This window comes from Dipodomys spectabilis, unplaced genomic scaffold (assembly GCF_019054845.1).
Source record: "Dipodomys spectabilis isolate Male_0828 unplaced genomic scaffold, ASM1905484v1 ptg000019l, whole genome shotgun sequence".
Classification (NCBI taxonomy): domain Eukaryota; kingdom Metazoa; phylum Chordata; class Mammalia; order Rodentia; family Heteromyidae; genus Dipodomys; species Dipodomys spectabilis.
The window spans coordinates 22,432,457-22,447,425 of record NW_024870696.1 but is presented as its reverse complement, the minus strand read 5'-3'; the positions used below and the strand labels follow the sequence as shown (position 1 = coordinate 22,447,425).

Here is a 14,969-nt window from a genome sequence, read left to right as displayed (position 1 = left end):
ACCAGGGTTTTTCTTTAATCAAAAGGACGAACAGGAGTTTATGAAAGTGTGACTAACTGAAACCCTGCCGTCTGTGGCTAATTGAAGCATATAAAAGAGTCTATTTCTTAAAACATTCTACAAACACTTCTTTTTTTTTTTTTTTTAATTTACTGCCACATGACAAAAACCAGAATCAAGCTGACTGGTAGAAGATCAGTACAACCAAAGACCAAGCTATTATTTCAAACTGTCAGGGAAGGCAGTAAAATTGCTACCAGGTCTCCTTAAGTTACCCTTCAATAAAAAGAAGCCATCAGGGAAATAAGAGGAAAAGAAAACACATCAAAACCTTAAAAGTCCCTTTAAGTAAAATTATACGTCTGTGGCACTGTGCCATCTGCTCTCTCGTTAACATAATAAGCCCATTTCCACTGCCTAAATATCTGCTCTCTAAAATCATTATGGAAAACACAAAATATAATCGATATTTTTTTTATTTATACTGAACCTGTAAGAGCTTCATTCATATGCCTAAATGTTCCTGTTGTTGGTACTTTTTTTTTTTTTTAAGAAGCTAGCTGACAATGAGGATTCTCAGGAGGCAGAAAGCTCAGTGGTGGCTCAAGACTAGTCACAGTGAATAATCATCACACTGAAAGGGGGTTGGAGGGGTGACAAAGAGTGGCTTTGAAAAGCTAGTCGTATTTATTCACTATTTCAAGCCCATTTGTTCTAGCTGGAACATCCTTCTTTTGAGTTTTCCATTACAACTATATTGTATACTTTCAGAGTTTCTTTTTGCTTTCCTGAGAGTGAAAAAAGAAAAAAAAATCCTTCTGAATATCAGCTGAGATAGCTCCCTGCAGCTCAAGGCCCACTGACCTATCAAAAATGTAAGTATTTGCTTTGTGATCACTTTGGCTCTCCAGGCCAAACTCATCATCCCTTCCAGTACATTCCCATAGGAGTTTCTAAGCAAGATTTAGCAAGCATGAAGCACTGGGTTTCTAAATATGCCCGAGCTCTCAAAAATAACATTACAGCAGCCCAACTGCTAGTCAACCAACCCTGAGAAGTTTAACAACCTTGCATTCAGTTAGAAAGGCTTTGTTCTAGTTGCCAAAACCTAAGCTTAAATTAAAAAGGACTTGCAACAGAAAGCAAGTAGTCACTAGTGAAACTTCAGCAAGGAGACCGAATTGGCCACAGAGAGGAGACCCCATTTAAGCTTTAACAGAGTGGAATGATTCCAGAGGTGATCTTAAAAATAAATAAATATGTATATATTTATATATATGGCCAACCAATATCTCCTCCAAAATATACAATTTTAACATGCATATACACATAGGTGCAATACCAGTCAGGGGTCACCGTATGGTCTCTGTATTAATAATTACTCCCTAATGCTGATCTCCTTCATTACTGAGGGTAAGATTTCACCTCCTCTCTTCCTATGTAATGCTACATGGTATTGACAACAAACCTAGGTTACAAAAACTATTTCCACTATGATCTTGCGAACAAGGATAACCCAATATTTCATTAGTTCTAGTTTCCATCCTTACACCCAACCATGATACAAGTAACTTAGAAATCAACTGCTCAGTATTCAAGCAAAACCCTTGATGTTCAGATCGCTGGCAAGTTCAGAGTGCTGGCAATCAAAATTATGTTGTGCTACAATAATTACTATGAAAACTTCCAGTGCTTAATATTAAAGAATAAAATAACATGATCCTGCAACCTCTCCTACACCTCTAGAGTGTGTTCAACATGGCAATTATCCTCGTTCAAGAAGCAGTTTAAACTGCATTGAAACTCAATTATACCCGGGACTTTTTTAAACATATACTTCAAAAGGCAGGTTTCATCACATTCAAATCACTGGCAAAATCTTTTTTTTTTCCTCAGCTTATATATATATATATATATATATATATATATATATTTAAAGATTTTATCCGTCTCCCATGAGACATCTTCAAATATATAAAAAAATGACTTCTCATGCATTGGAGACACCTTTTTCCACCTTATTAAAGCGCGGGCATGGCTGAGAGATGTTGAATGATAAAAATAGTTTTATCTGTAACTCCTCCCAGTATGAACCAGGTTTAACTGAGTCCAAGAGCCAGATCACACACTTATTAACAAAAACATAGAACTTTGCCACTTTTAAGAATGTAAAGGAACTGTGTAGGACTAGTAGATTTATGATTTAAGTGCTTGTGGCTAAAATAGCTTTCCAATTATCAAGGGCCTCTTAGGAGGAACAGGAATGCATTATGTGTTAATGACCACAACCAGGGGTCCCCTCTCCACTCTTTTGTCAGGGCCAGAGTAGATCCTCCCCGCAGCTTCACCATTAACATGTCTGTTTCCTGTCAGCCCACTCAGAGATAATGTCATTTATCTCAGGGAGGCACAAGCCCAGTCATTAGCTTCAATAAAAGACCTCAAACAAAGGCCAGATAGTGTTTTACCCAAGGTTCCATGTACTAAATCTAGAAGTAAGCCTCTGAATGTCTAAAAGTCATAAGGATCTTAAGCATCTAGAAAGTCCAGGACTCAAAAGTTATTCGGAAAAGAACTCCACGCTTCTTATCAGCCATCCTAGATTACATCTCCAAACAAGAACTTGTTTTTTATACTGTAAACACCAGCCCACAGCACTATCACTATTGGATTAACCAGGGAAGCCTCCCCTGGCCTCCTCCCCCCCACTCCCCCCAACACACACACACACACACACACACACACACACACACACACACACACACACACTACCTTCTTGCCTCCAGGAGGAAAATTGACAGAATAATTCAGGTGGTGACTAAATAGTCAAGATCTTTGAAAAACTGACCTTCTCTTGGTCCATGCCTGTGGGAACTGGATAGCCGTTATAAGGTGGTCAATAACTGAGCTTCTGGAAGTCTTTTAAGTAAAAGTGGAACTGGTTAAAATGAATGTAGGAACATGTGTTTTCACAGTGTTGCTCATATTACTGCAATTTCAAGTTTCTGTGAAGTACCAGGTGAACTTTTTTAAATTAAAAAAAAAAAAAAGCCCACAGACACCATCAAAACTGGAGCAAATCTCAGCCATTCAATCCCTGTGTTTTCATGCTGGAAACGAAGAACAGATGGTACTTTCCATGTTGTTTGAGTCTGGTTATTGAACACCTCTGTGGTTAGGGAGATTTCTGCTTTGCACTTTCGCATACATTTCATTTACTAACTGTAAAATGCTGCTTAGGAAAAAATAAGTCTTTATAACACTCTAATTAAAACCATCTTGGAGCTAAGCAATTTCACTTGAAGAGCGTTCTTAACCTCACGACATTTAGACAATCATTTCCCCCCCCCCCCAAACCTGATTTTGTTGCCCAGACTTCAAAGTTATTAAAGTTGCTAATCATTTTTCTAGCTCCATCTTGAGCAATTGTGCGTATTTTTAAATCCCTCTAGTAAAGCTAACAGTTTTCAAATGCTAAACCTGGAACTCTATGATGGACCTCACCATACAAATCCTCCAAGCTACAAGGGCTCTCCCAGAAAGCTTGCAAGGGGACAGCCTAGCCTTTCCCCAAGCCCACCTCAAATAGCTCTCTGTCACCCTCTGGGAAACCTGAGATCAATGTAAGGAGATGCATCCAGGCTGACTGAAAACCACTCTTAGTCACAGTTGTTTGTAACAGCTAAATCCCTTATGTAGCTTTCAAAACACTGTACTATCCAACAATGGACTTTGTTCTTTAATTATAGCAAGTGGCCTTCCTGCCTTTTCTTTTCACTGTAGACAAACTGTCCTCACTAGGCAGAGCTCCTAAAGAGCCCTATATTTGCCAAAAGAACAACAACAAAAGGAAAGATATCACCCACAAAACTCATTAATCAAAACATGTTCTTAAACTGCTCACACTCATTTAGAAAATGCACTAGAATTCCCTAGTGACGTGTAAAACGGTTTCTAAAGGAATGGTAGATATCACTTTTAGGAATGACAAGGATCATCTTAACAAGAAAACTGCATGATATTACAGAAATAATCCTCTTCTCAGAATATGTACTGAAAGGAACCCTAAGGACACAACCATGTGACCTGTGTTCATTTTGTTTAAGTATTTAACATTTTTCTATGTACTTTGGAATTTTCCAGTGGTCAAATGATCCCATGTATGGTATTCAGTATAACTAACTCAGCTGAGTGTTCCCTTAATAAGTCCAAAGTGTAAGATGGCTAACAGGGGACTTAAAGAGGAGCTTCAGTAGACTACTATTATGTTTTGTTTTGTTTTTAAAGGAGGGGAAGGGAAGGTGAAGAGGCAGGTTTTAACAACCCAAAGCCATCCCGTCAAATCTACTTATTCAGACATGTCACTGTGGCTTAACCACAAAATGAGCTATAGAAATATAGCTCAACCCTCTTAGAATTATGGCATGTTTTGATTTTGTTCACGTATTAAGGGAGTGGCGACTTTTACAGCATAGTTGTGGTTTTCACATAAAAGAGTAGAACACTCATTGATTTAATTAGGTTTCATAAGGTCCAATGGATCATGTTCTACATGACTTTGTGTAGTGAGGAAACAAAGTAAACAGACCAAAAATAGACATTTAAGCATGCTGTGAAAATTAACCGGTGACAGCCAGTCTTATGAATCTCCTGTGAGCCTTCCAACCAGAAAAGAAATAAAGCATATGTATATACTCTCCTTTGGTTTTCACATGTGAGCCTCTTAAAAGACACATCTGATTGCTGAAAATTAATCATCTCTACTCTGAAGGCCATTACTCTTTGCAAGCCCAGATACTCAAGGGAAGCTGAAATTACAATGTTTCATAAAATGTAAAAAAGAAAAAATTTGCCCCAAAGATGCTTCAGATTTGAAACATTGTATCAGGCGAAGCTTGGCCTGCTAAATCTTTACTTTCTAAATAGGTATCTTCATATCCTTAGAAAGTATTTTCTAAATTGAAGACTAATTGGACACAGCCATTGGTAAAATTACCAGTTACTTCCCCCGGTTGGTAAGTGTGCCAGGAGTACCATCTTGGTGTGCCAAGAATGGAAGCATTCTTTAGTCCTCCTGGGGTGGAGGGATGGGGAGGAGGAAAGACTTGAGAAATCCTCTTTTGAGATCTCCGAGCTAACATCAGCTTGACACAAATGGCCCAGACAGCAAGATCCCGGCCTCTGGCCTCTAGCCTCCATCCCGGGGAGACCTCGGGACATCAGGGTGGCTAAGGTTAGAGACGCAGTCTCCTCCTCACACAGAGCCAGAAGTAAAGCTAAAAGCAATGGGATCTCTCCTCTCCGGCCCAAGACCAAGCATAACTTGTTTGCTCTTCGTTTAGGTCACTTATCCCGTGTCTACTGCTTCAGCTGAAGAGGAGTCACACCTACATAAATAATTTAATTCTCCCATTCTTCATCCAGTTTTCCCTGTGACTGGAAAGCAAAAAAGCGCGCACACACACACACACACACACACACACACACACTGGAGAGCCGACACCACGCTCTAGTCTCAGTTGCCATGACAGCAGCCTTTGAGATCCTGCAATGTTCCGATTGCCAGCTAAACAAAATTGTTGAATGTGAACATTTGGCTGGAAGATTAAAAGGCGAAAGGGAATGCAAAAGGGCAGTACCTCCCACATTCCGAGCAGCCGGAGAATCCAATCAAATCTCTCTGACTCCTTAACCACAGCCATTGTGAGCACTGGATTACGGCAATTCATGGAGATAGTTAAAGCAGATTAGAACTGCAATTTGAAGACTATTGGCAACAGAGGTAAATGCCCGACTGTACTAAGTAATAAGATTTCAAAATGCCTTTTAGTAGGAATGATGTGAAACTACATATTTACACTCAGACTCGAATACTGCGATTTTTTTAATAGTTCATTTAAATTCAGTGACGTGAAATACTTAAGGAAGTATGGATTATAAGTGTTTGGTGGTGGTCTACAAGTTTGGCACGCTTACCTTTAATCTTTACATCCCTGAACTAACTTTTATAATCAAAACTTTATTATTAGACTCCAATGTAAATTCTGATCAAAGTTAAGAGGATTGGAATAGAGAATGGAATCACTTTACCCAAAAACCATCATCCAGATGGTCCAAATTCTGATCAAGTCAGAAAGACCAAAAAGCAAATCAATGTGTAAGCATATTTCCAAACAACCACACCACAATACACATGATTTTAAAAAACAAAAACAAACTACTGCTTTTCTAAGACACAACCTGTAGACTTAATCTATAAAGACTTTTACAAAAATATCACTCACAACCCCACTTCACTGGTAGATACAAAACCTTCTGTTCTCAGATTTTATTCAATAACAGAATAATCCATTCCAGACCAGCAAGACCCAGGCCGTCAACCCTGATCCGCACAACACTGAGGACAGTTTCTCCAAGTCAATGCCTTAACTGCAGACTTCAAGACAATGACAAAGATGGATCCAAGACCAAGAAGGATCCAAATGGCCTAAACCAACTATCCAGCACGCAGTTCCCCTCGGTTCCCACTCCTCTAGATGTGGCTTCACATTTCAGGAGCATCAATCCAACCAAAGCTGCCTGGGTCCCCAGTGAAGGCTTAGATACCCAAGTGATAACGTGCTTAGCATCTCCAGCTAAAAAGTAGGCGAGGAACCCCAAAGTTCTAGCCGCCACCAAACCTATCCCGATTCTGCTACAGTGGTGAAACTAGCGATCCAGCACACCAAGCACCTCTCATAAATAGGAAGCCATCCAAGGGGGATCCTTTGAAGAAACAAATTTTGGAGAAAGTAAGGACACAATAAAAGTGATGAAAACCCTGGACCCTCCTCCCCTCAGAGGGAAGGAAGCTGAACCCTGCCTCCCAGGAACACGTTAATTACTAGCAATAATGCCCACAAGTAAATGACCACGGAAAACAGTTCTCCTGGGGTGGGGGGAGGGAGGGGGGGGGGGAGAGAAAGCAGAACAGGAGTCCAGCGGGGGGGGGGGGGGGGTGTAAGCAGCTTTCCTAGGAAAAAAGCTGGCAGCCTAAGCCAGGCGACCACCTGCAGCAGGGCCCCAAGGTGCGGTGACTGCTCGGCTCCCACCGCGCAGCAGCAGCCACCCGAGCCGCCCAGGCCCGCAGGCGGGGGGCAGCGGGAGCCCCCCCACCCCGGGCAGCGGCGAGCGGGCGAGAGCGCACAGCCTGGCCATCCCCGCCCACGGAGAGCCAAGAAGCACCGAGTGCCCCCCCCCAGGGGGACACCCCCACGAGGTGCACCCCGAAAGAGGGAGGAGGAGGGGGGGAGGGCATCCCAGCCGGGCGGCTGCGCGGTGCTCCTACCTTGTCGGTCTTCAGCTTCTTGATGCGCCGGTGGCCCTCCTCCTCCTCCTCTTCCTTCTTGACCAACAGAGAGTTTCCCACGACGCCCGCGTCCGGGGCGCCTTTGCCCACCGCCTCCCCGGCGGCCCCGGCGTGGAAGGGGCTCGCGCCGCCCCCGTGGCCCTTGGCCCCGAAGCCGTACAGGTGAGCCCCCGGGGCGGCCGGGGCGCCGCCGCCGCCCGCGTGCGCCGGCAGGGGGTCGTGCCGGTCCTTGCGGGACTTGCCCGCCTCCTTGTCGCGCTTGGCGCCCCGGCTGCTCGGGCCCTTGCCCGGCTTCTCGTCCTTGCTCTTCCCGCAGGGGCCGGCGGCGGGGGCGGCGGGGGCGGCGGCGGGGGCGGCGGCGGGGCCCGGGCCGTGGCCGTGGGGGTTCCCGCCGCCGCCGCCCCCGCCCCCGCCGCCGCCGCCCCCGCCGCCGCCGCCGCTCACACTTTGACCCAGGGCGGAATTCATGCCAGCCGCCTCTCCAGGGCGCCCTTGGACTTCCTGCCTCTTGCCAGCGCTGCTGATCTCGGGAATCCCGTACAAGGCGGCCGAAGGGAGAGATTTATTAGCATCCTTGGAAGTTTTACTCCTTTTCACTTTGGATTTGCTGGGCTCTTTGTGGGAACTCCCCTGCGCGGCCGAGGGGTGCACGGAAGCGAACTTGAGGCCCTCGGCGCTGGAGGCCGGACCTCCGCAATCCTTAGAGCTGCTGCTGCTGCTGCTGCTGCTGCTAGTGGTGTTGGTGGAATTATTCATCTCAAATTTCTGTCTGTCTTTCTCCAGATCGGCGTCCAAATCAATGATTAGATTGCCAACCCCGATTTCCCAATCATCGCCACTGTCGTAAGTATCAACGGTATTTGGATCCACACCTTTACCTGCCGTAGAAATGTTCACTGACATCCTGAAGACGAACTCTCTCGAATAAGAATCCGATGAACTTTCCTTGGGAGATGAGGGGACATTCGTTTAGCTCCTCTGGGACTGCTCTTAAAGAAAAGGGTAATCACCAGAATTCTTCCAAGCTTCTTTATTTTCCTGCTCCACAAAGACGCCCGTCAGCCCAGGTGCAACCTTTTTTCCTGTGAAGGGGGCGGAAAAGTCGAATGTTTCTTGTCTGGGTATTGCCACATCAACAATTAAAAAGCACTTAATAATATTGGGGAGTCCATGGGAGTAGAGTGGATGATGTATTATTGTCTCCACAGTCTAATGTGAGGTTTTAAAGGAAAATCACCACCACCCCCACCACCCCAAAAAAGATGCATATGATAGACAGCACCTCACAAGTAACTAAAAATCTTAGGGGGGGGGGGGGGGAAGGAGAATCACTTTTAAAAAAGCATTAAATCATCCTTAAGGACCAGATTGCAGTCCAAAAGGTTTCTGTTTGTTGGCTTTTGGGGGGGGGGGAAGCTGTTGTCTTTAAGTTTAAAATTTTTGTCTGACACATGGGTTAGCTCAACCTCAGGAACACAACCTGAACAACTCAGACAAGAGGAACACAGAATAAATATCCCTAAGCATGTCTTAGTTCCGGCGATTTAAAAGACTAGACCCTGGAAGTTCTCTGTGTCTAGTTTTCAGAATGTTACTAAATTCTAATTTTAGTGCCTTAAAAAACAACAACAACAACAAATTGGGCAATCTGGTTTTTGTTCCCAGTAAGGAACAGAAAAAAAAAAAAAGCCACCAGTAATCCCATGTACATTCATATCTCCTGTCTTATCTTTCCCTCCATAGCTTTATACATTTTTGAAAAACACACATACATGCCTTTAAGATCATTTACTAAAAAGACAGTGTTGCATAAAAGATTAAATATCTGCCTTTTGTGGGAAAAAAAATCACCTAAACAATTCTCCCCTATCCCCAGGTTCCAGAATTGCTCAGTCTGTTAAATACGCCGCTACTCACTACAGGGAAACTGATTAAGACATACACTTTAAGTGATCTGAGCCAACGTGGCCTCCCTGACCGCAAATGATTGTGTGTTTGACAAAGAGCAGTTAAAATGGTTTTTAAAGGGATCAGCCCCTTTTTAACAGTGGATTGTCAAGAAAAAAATATATATACACATATAAATACACACACACAGAGCCATTGCTTACCTTTAATCCTTTATCATTTTTAATTAGGCCAGCAAATCAAAATGCATTTCCCACTCCACTCAGCAAACAAGCCTGTGCCTCATTTTACTTAAACACCAAATGATCAAGAAGGAAGAAACCGAATAACACATCTCAGCCAGAGTAATCCCTGGATAACATTATTCCACGTCCCCACCCCCTCTTTCGGCACACGGATCAGGAGTCCTTTTCTCCTTAAAAAAATGTGTCACTGTACAGCTGGAAGATAATGTTTCACGTTCACAACTGAAGCCCCAAAGGTTTTTTTCCTTCTTAACAAGCATCGAGAATAATAGGGTGTTTAAAAAAAAAAAAAAGGAAAAAAAATAAGCGAGCGAGAGAGCTTAGAGAAAAAAGTTTTCCCAACTTCTCATTCCGCCTTCAGTTCCAGACTTCAGTCACCGTGATCAGTAAGTAATGATCCCATGTAGCAAACCTACAGGCGTCCGCTAGTAACAAGACAGAATGTGCTAACACCGCGATAAATTAGTGAAAGGGAAGAAAGAAGAAGAAGAAAGGATTGAAAATCTGGGCTGGATTCCGCCTGTTAGTCGGGAAGTGGCATTTTTCCGCCCGTCCTGACAGATTTGATTTCTCCAACTAACTTGAGAGACCAGGAGGAGGAAGAATAGGAGGAGGGAGAGAGGACGAGGAGGGAGAGGACGAAAGTGGGGGTGGGGGCGGAGGAGGAGGAAGAGGAGGAGAAAAGAGGAGGAGGAGGAGGAAGAATCAGGCGGGGAGAGGGGGGAAAGACGGGGTGCCAGGCGAGGAGGGGAAAGGTGTGGAGGCGAGGGGCGAGGGCTGCGGGCTGCTGAGCGGCTCTGGCCGCGTCGGCGCGGGTCGGGGGCGGTGGGGTGGGACGCGGAGGATGTGATGTTTTCCTGTTTTATGTTGTTTCAAGAAAAAAGGAACTGGAGTTCTTAGGAGAGTCCCTGGGGTGGGGGTTAAAAATCCTCTGTCGCGCAAGCCAATCCGTCATGTGGTAATTCGATAATTAGAGTAAAAAAAAAAAAGATTAAAAACAACAACAAAAAAAAACCAACAAAAACGACCTTTTCCAGGACAAATCTCCCCCCTCCGCGCACGCAGCCCACGGTGCGTCTCCGTTCTATTTATTCCCCCCCCCCACCTTCCTCCTCCCCTCCCCGTCCACCCCCCCACCCCGCCCCTTAGTCAGATGGCCCTAGAGCTTGGCTTAGTATTTTTAATTAGCTGGCGTTTGGAAGCTAAAAGCAGTAATGAATTGTTGATGGATTGGAAGTGCAGAGTCGCTTTGCTGGAAATGTCGGGGCGGGTGGGGAGGGGGGGTGTGGGGTGGGGTGGGGGGAGGGAGGGAGGTGGAGAGGGGGAGGGGGATGGGCGAGTTAGCAACCACCAACCATCTGAAAGGAGCAATTTTGTTACAGTGCCACCCTTTCGCATCACGTGAGGATCAAGGGCTCAATTGGTTGTCGTGAGAACAAAAATGGTGACAGGCGTATCAAGAAAATACTGATCTGGTCTTTAAAAAAAAAAAACCCAAACGCTGAAGGTCTCCCCTCCCCCCTCCACCCCCCCCCCCCGCAGGAGAGTCGGGTTGAGGGGGGAAGCTAGCTACAAGTTATGAATGTGAAATATCTCTGAGACCCAGCGTCTCGGAAGTTGGGAAGGAGTGAAATGCAAGCAGCGCGAGGGCAGAGCAGATGTTGGCAGGAAACACCTTATAAACCTTTCCTCAACTTCCCCCCGCAATTTGTTGCGTCTTCCCCAGAGGGACCCCCATCGGCCGCCTGGAAAGGGGGTGGGTGGAAGGAGGGGTGGGTGGGGAGGAGGGGAGGAGGACACCAGGTTACCCACTGGGGTTTTAGGGACCACTAAACAAAGAAAAACATTGTGCTCCAGCTCCCGACCGAGGTCCTGCAATCAACGCACCGTGGTTACTGTGTGCGGGTTTGGTGGCGGTTTGGTGGGGCTCTCCCCCCCCCCCCACCAACCCCTTCTTCATGGTGTCTTTGCTGCTGGCTTTCATTTTTTTCTTTTTAAAAAGAAGGTGGGAAATGATCATGATAGCCATGCCATGGAAGGGGTGGCTAATATTAAATTATTAGGCACTAGGATGTGACAGGAGACAGACATCGGCTGGTTGTGTCCTTGTCCCATTTCCCAGGCTGGGAAAAGGGGAGGGGGGGGTCTGCCCAGCTAGTTTAGGAGAGGACGGGGGGGCTTAAGGTGCACTGGAGAACGGGGGAGGGGGGGGTAACCGTGCCACTTCCCATTTGGGTTAGAGCCCCGAAGGTAATTTACTTTAAGTGACCCCCAAGCGCCCAGTCAAGCTTCATTGGTGTGAAGAAGTTACAAATGCTTCACCCTCCACTGAATAATTCACCCTTCTTGGGTTGTTCTAACAGGAAGAGAGAGAAGGGGGAGGGGGAGCCAAACCCTATAACGAGTTCCTCATTTCAATGCATAAAATTCGCACGTTCCCCGGCAGGAAGTCCCCGCTCCGTGCTGGAGAGACACACCACGCAACCGTACTTACGGTCTGTATTGCATCGAGGTGACCTTTTCCTTCTAACTGCACTGGGTGTGTGTGGTTGCAGCCGCTTTATTTTGAAAATTCTAATCTCTTCAATTTTTTGTTTATTATTAAAGAAGATGGACCATCAAATGCCACAGACCGTCCTGTGTATCTTTTTTACAAAAAGAAAAAAAAACGAAATGAAAATCCCCCTGGTGCACACACACACACACACACATACACACACTCAAGCTTGTTCTGCAACACTGAAATCAGAACTGAAACACACACACACACACACACACACACACACACACACACACAGGGGAGTGTAGCAGACGCGCTGTCAGCCTCTGTACCTGAAAGGGACTTTTCTTTGTTCCCAATGCCCTTTCGCAGCTGGCCAATCAGGGAGCAGCTTTTATGAAACCGGGCTCTCTGATTGGCTGGCTGCTTTCTCTGGGCTACTGGAGGGGGCTGAGATCTCCACACGTCTAAAACACACACTGCGCGCGGGCAGGGGTGCGGTGGGGGGTGGTTGTGGAGACAAAGCGTTTTATTTTCCAACCAGATTTGGGGGGAGTGGGGGGGGGGGGCTTGAGGAACTTCCCGCGGTAAAAAAAAAAAAGGAAAGGGAAGGAAAGGGGGAAACTTGGTGCGTCGGTTTCAATGACTCCATCATTCCCATCAAACACGTATTTATTCAAACAAATCTCAAACAGGCTGCGGAGAGAGGCTGTCGGTAAAGACAAGTTGGATTGTGTTATCCGAGGGGGAAGACCGTGGGCGATCGCTGGGCGCGGGCGGGAGGCCGCGGCGAGCCCGGGCCAGCCCCTCCCCTGGGCCCAGGAACGATTTTCGGGGTTGCAGCTTCTGCTTTCCACCCCGCCCCCAGCTCTTTGCCCTTACTGCAGTTTTCCCTCTGTCTGTCTCTGTCTCTCTGTCTCTGTCTGTCTGTCTTCTCTCTCTCCTTTGTATCTTTTTAATTCTCGGATTAAATAAGAAAAATGGATCTGGGGGGCAAAGGCGGCCGTGGGGAAACAAGTAACCCTTTTGTTTCCAGACTCAAGTATGAACGCTGGCAACATTTTAACCAACACTGCTGAAATGGTTCTCCCCTTCAACTAGCGACAAACCTTCTCACCTGGTCTTATACACCTCGCCCCCATCCACCCCCCCCCCCCCAAAATAAGAGTCCACCGCCAAGCCAACCATATTAACACCTCGGGCTAGCCTCATTTAAAAAAAAAAAAAGTATCGATTTCTGGAAAGATAAAATATACTAGAAAGATTAACCCTTTTACACAACCCAGTCTTCAATCTTAAACCGTCTGGGTTGTCAGAATTCCCCTTTGCCCCCACGCTTTTAACCCTATGGGGCGAACCAGTAGCATCTAAATCCTCTAAATGCTACATCTGTAATCCACCAACGCTGAACATATTTTACAATGTATTATAGGATGAATGTAAACCAAGTTAATGGGATTCCTGTATAAAAGGTTAATGGGAAGTAAATTGCTAATGCATTTCAACCAAGCATTTACATATTAAACCTTTAGGACACATTTGATTTTTTAGTTTTTCATTGCTACTTTCTATTACTTTTAGGAACCGTATGTGGCCATTTTAGAACTAACCGGTGCTATGAATTTGATCGAAGTCATTTTGACACCAGGTTTTAAGGGTCTAGTGCTACTGTGATGATAATTTGCCTAGGACCATTGCAATAGGAGAATGTGTCTTTACTGAGTTGTGGGTGTATAAAGTAGATTAGAGCTAGCAGAAGATGGCATATGATGTAATTGTTCAATGAAAATATGTCACCTGTTTTAAGTATTGGTTATTGAGTTGTGTTCGGGCGTTTACTATGAACAAGATATGATGTTGTGTTGCAAATAGTTACAAATAGTAGTTTCAGTCTTTTACTGGGTTGTGTAAGCCAGAGGAATACAACCTGTAATAGACCTTGATAGATCTCCCTAAATCCATTTGTGCTCAAATTGAAGCTGTACATTAACAACTCAACTGGGGCAAAGGAGATGCCTAAAACCCACTTGGTCCCCCCCCCCCCTTTTCCCTTTGATGTTTTCTATTTTTGAATGTGCAGATTTTACAGTTGTGTATGGTTGAAGATAGTAGCACAGCCCCATATGGTGATTTTCTCTCTAAATTCCTCTTCTTTTAGAAGAGAACTTCTTCAAAAAGCAGGGCACCCTGGAGTACTTCCTGTGTCCCTGGGGTGTCATCTCCATTTCAACCTCTGCCAGCCATTCTTACTCCATATGTTATATTAGATTGGGAGGGAGGGGGGAAATCAATGGTTAGCTCTCAAGACAACAGGACTTCAAAGAGAATTTAGACTAGTTTACACTGGGGAAGGGTACAGCCTCTTGGATATACGCCCTGAGTAAAAGCACAATCTCGGATCTGCAGCACAGATTTATTCAGTCTCACTCAAACCAAAGTTCAAGCTTCCTAATATTCCAATTATCTAAGCTAGCCTCACTTCAACAACTAATTTTAAACTTTAAACCTTTTGATAAACATCACTGACAGATTGACGCCCAATTCCACTCCGTAGCTGAACCATGTTGGTAAATGAAAGCATTTCCTTCCGTTCTAACATTTCCACACTCCATTTACACCCCACCCCCATCTCTTGACTCCCAAATTCTTCCAGGAAACTTTTGAATGCAGTAGTGTTGTTGTGCTGGCTTTGCTTGTGTTTGTTTTCTATTGTTTGACAAGGGGACCAATCAAGAGGTATCACAGAACTCTCAGCTAATTGGTGACTGAAAGTAAGATAATTAACTAAAAGCTTTGAAAATCAGTTACTTCCCTCACAGAATTAGGAAGCTCAAGTTTTTTTATAGAAACAAAAAGTTGCTCTTCATAATGGGAAATATACTTGTCTCCATACAAGTGCATATGAATATATTTGATGATGCTGGTACACTATATTTTAATCTGTTTACTTCCCTACCCCCACCCCAAA

The 14,969-nt window shown here is 45.0% G+C and overlaps 1 protein-coding gene across 1 annotated transcript in view; it reads right to left on the bottom strand.

Moving 5' to 3' along the window:
* The window catches only part of Znf608 (zinc finger protein 608), a 105,848-nt gene extending 95,735 nt beyond the window's left edge, over positions 1–10,113 (bottom strand). The window contains exons 1-2 of the mRNA XM_042674480.1: positions 9,460–10,113; positions 7,328–8,430 (exon numbers count right to left, since the gene is read on the bottom strand). Of these exons, the coding sequence (XP_042530414.1) occupies positions 7,328–8,251 (924 nt within the window). The 5' untranslated portion in view covers positions 8,252–8,430; positions 9,460–10,113. The remainder of the gene's footprint in view (positions 1–7,327; positions 8,431–9,459) is intronic.
* Between the last annotated feature and the right edge of the window lie 4,856 nt (positions 10,114–14,969).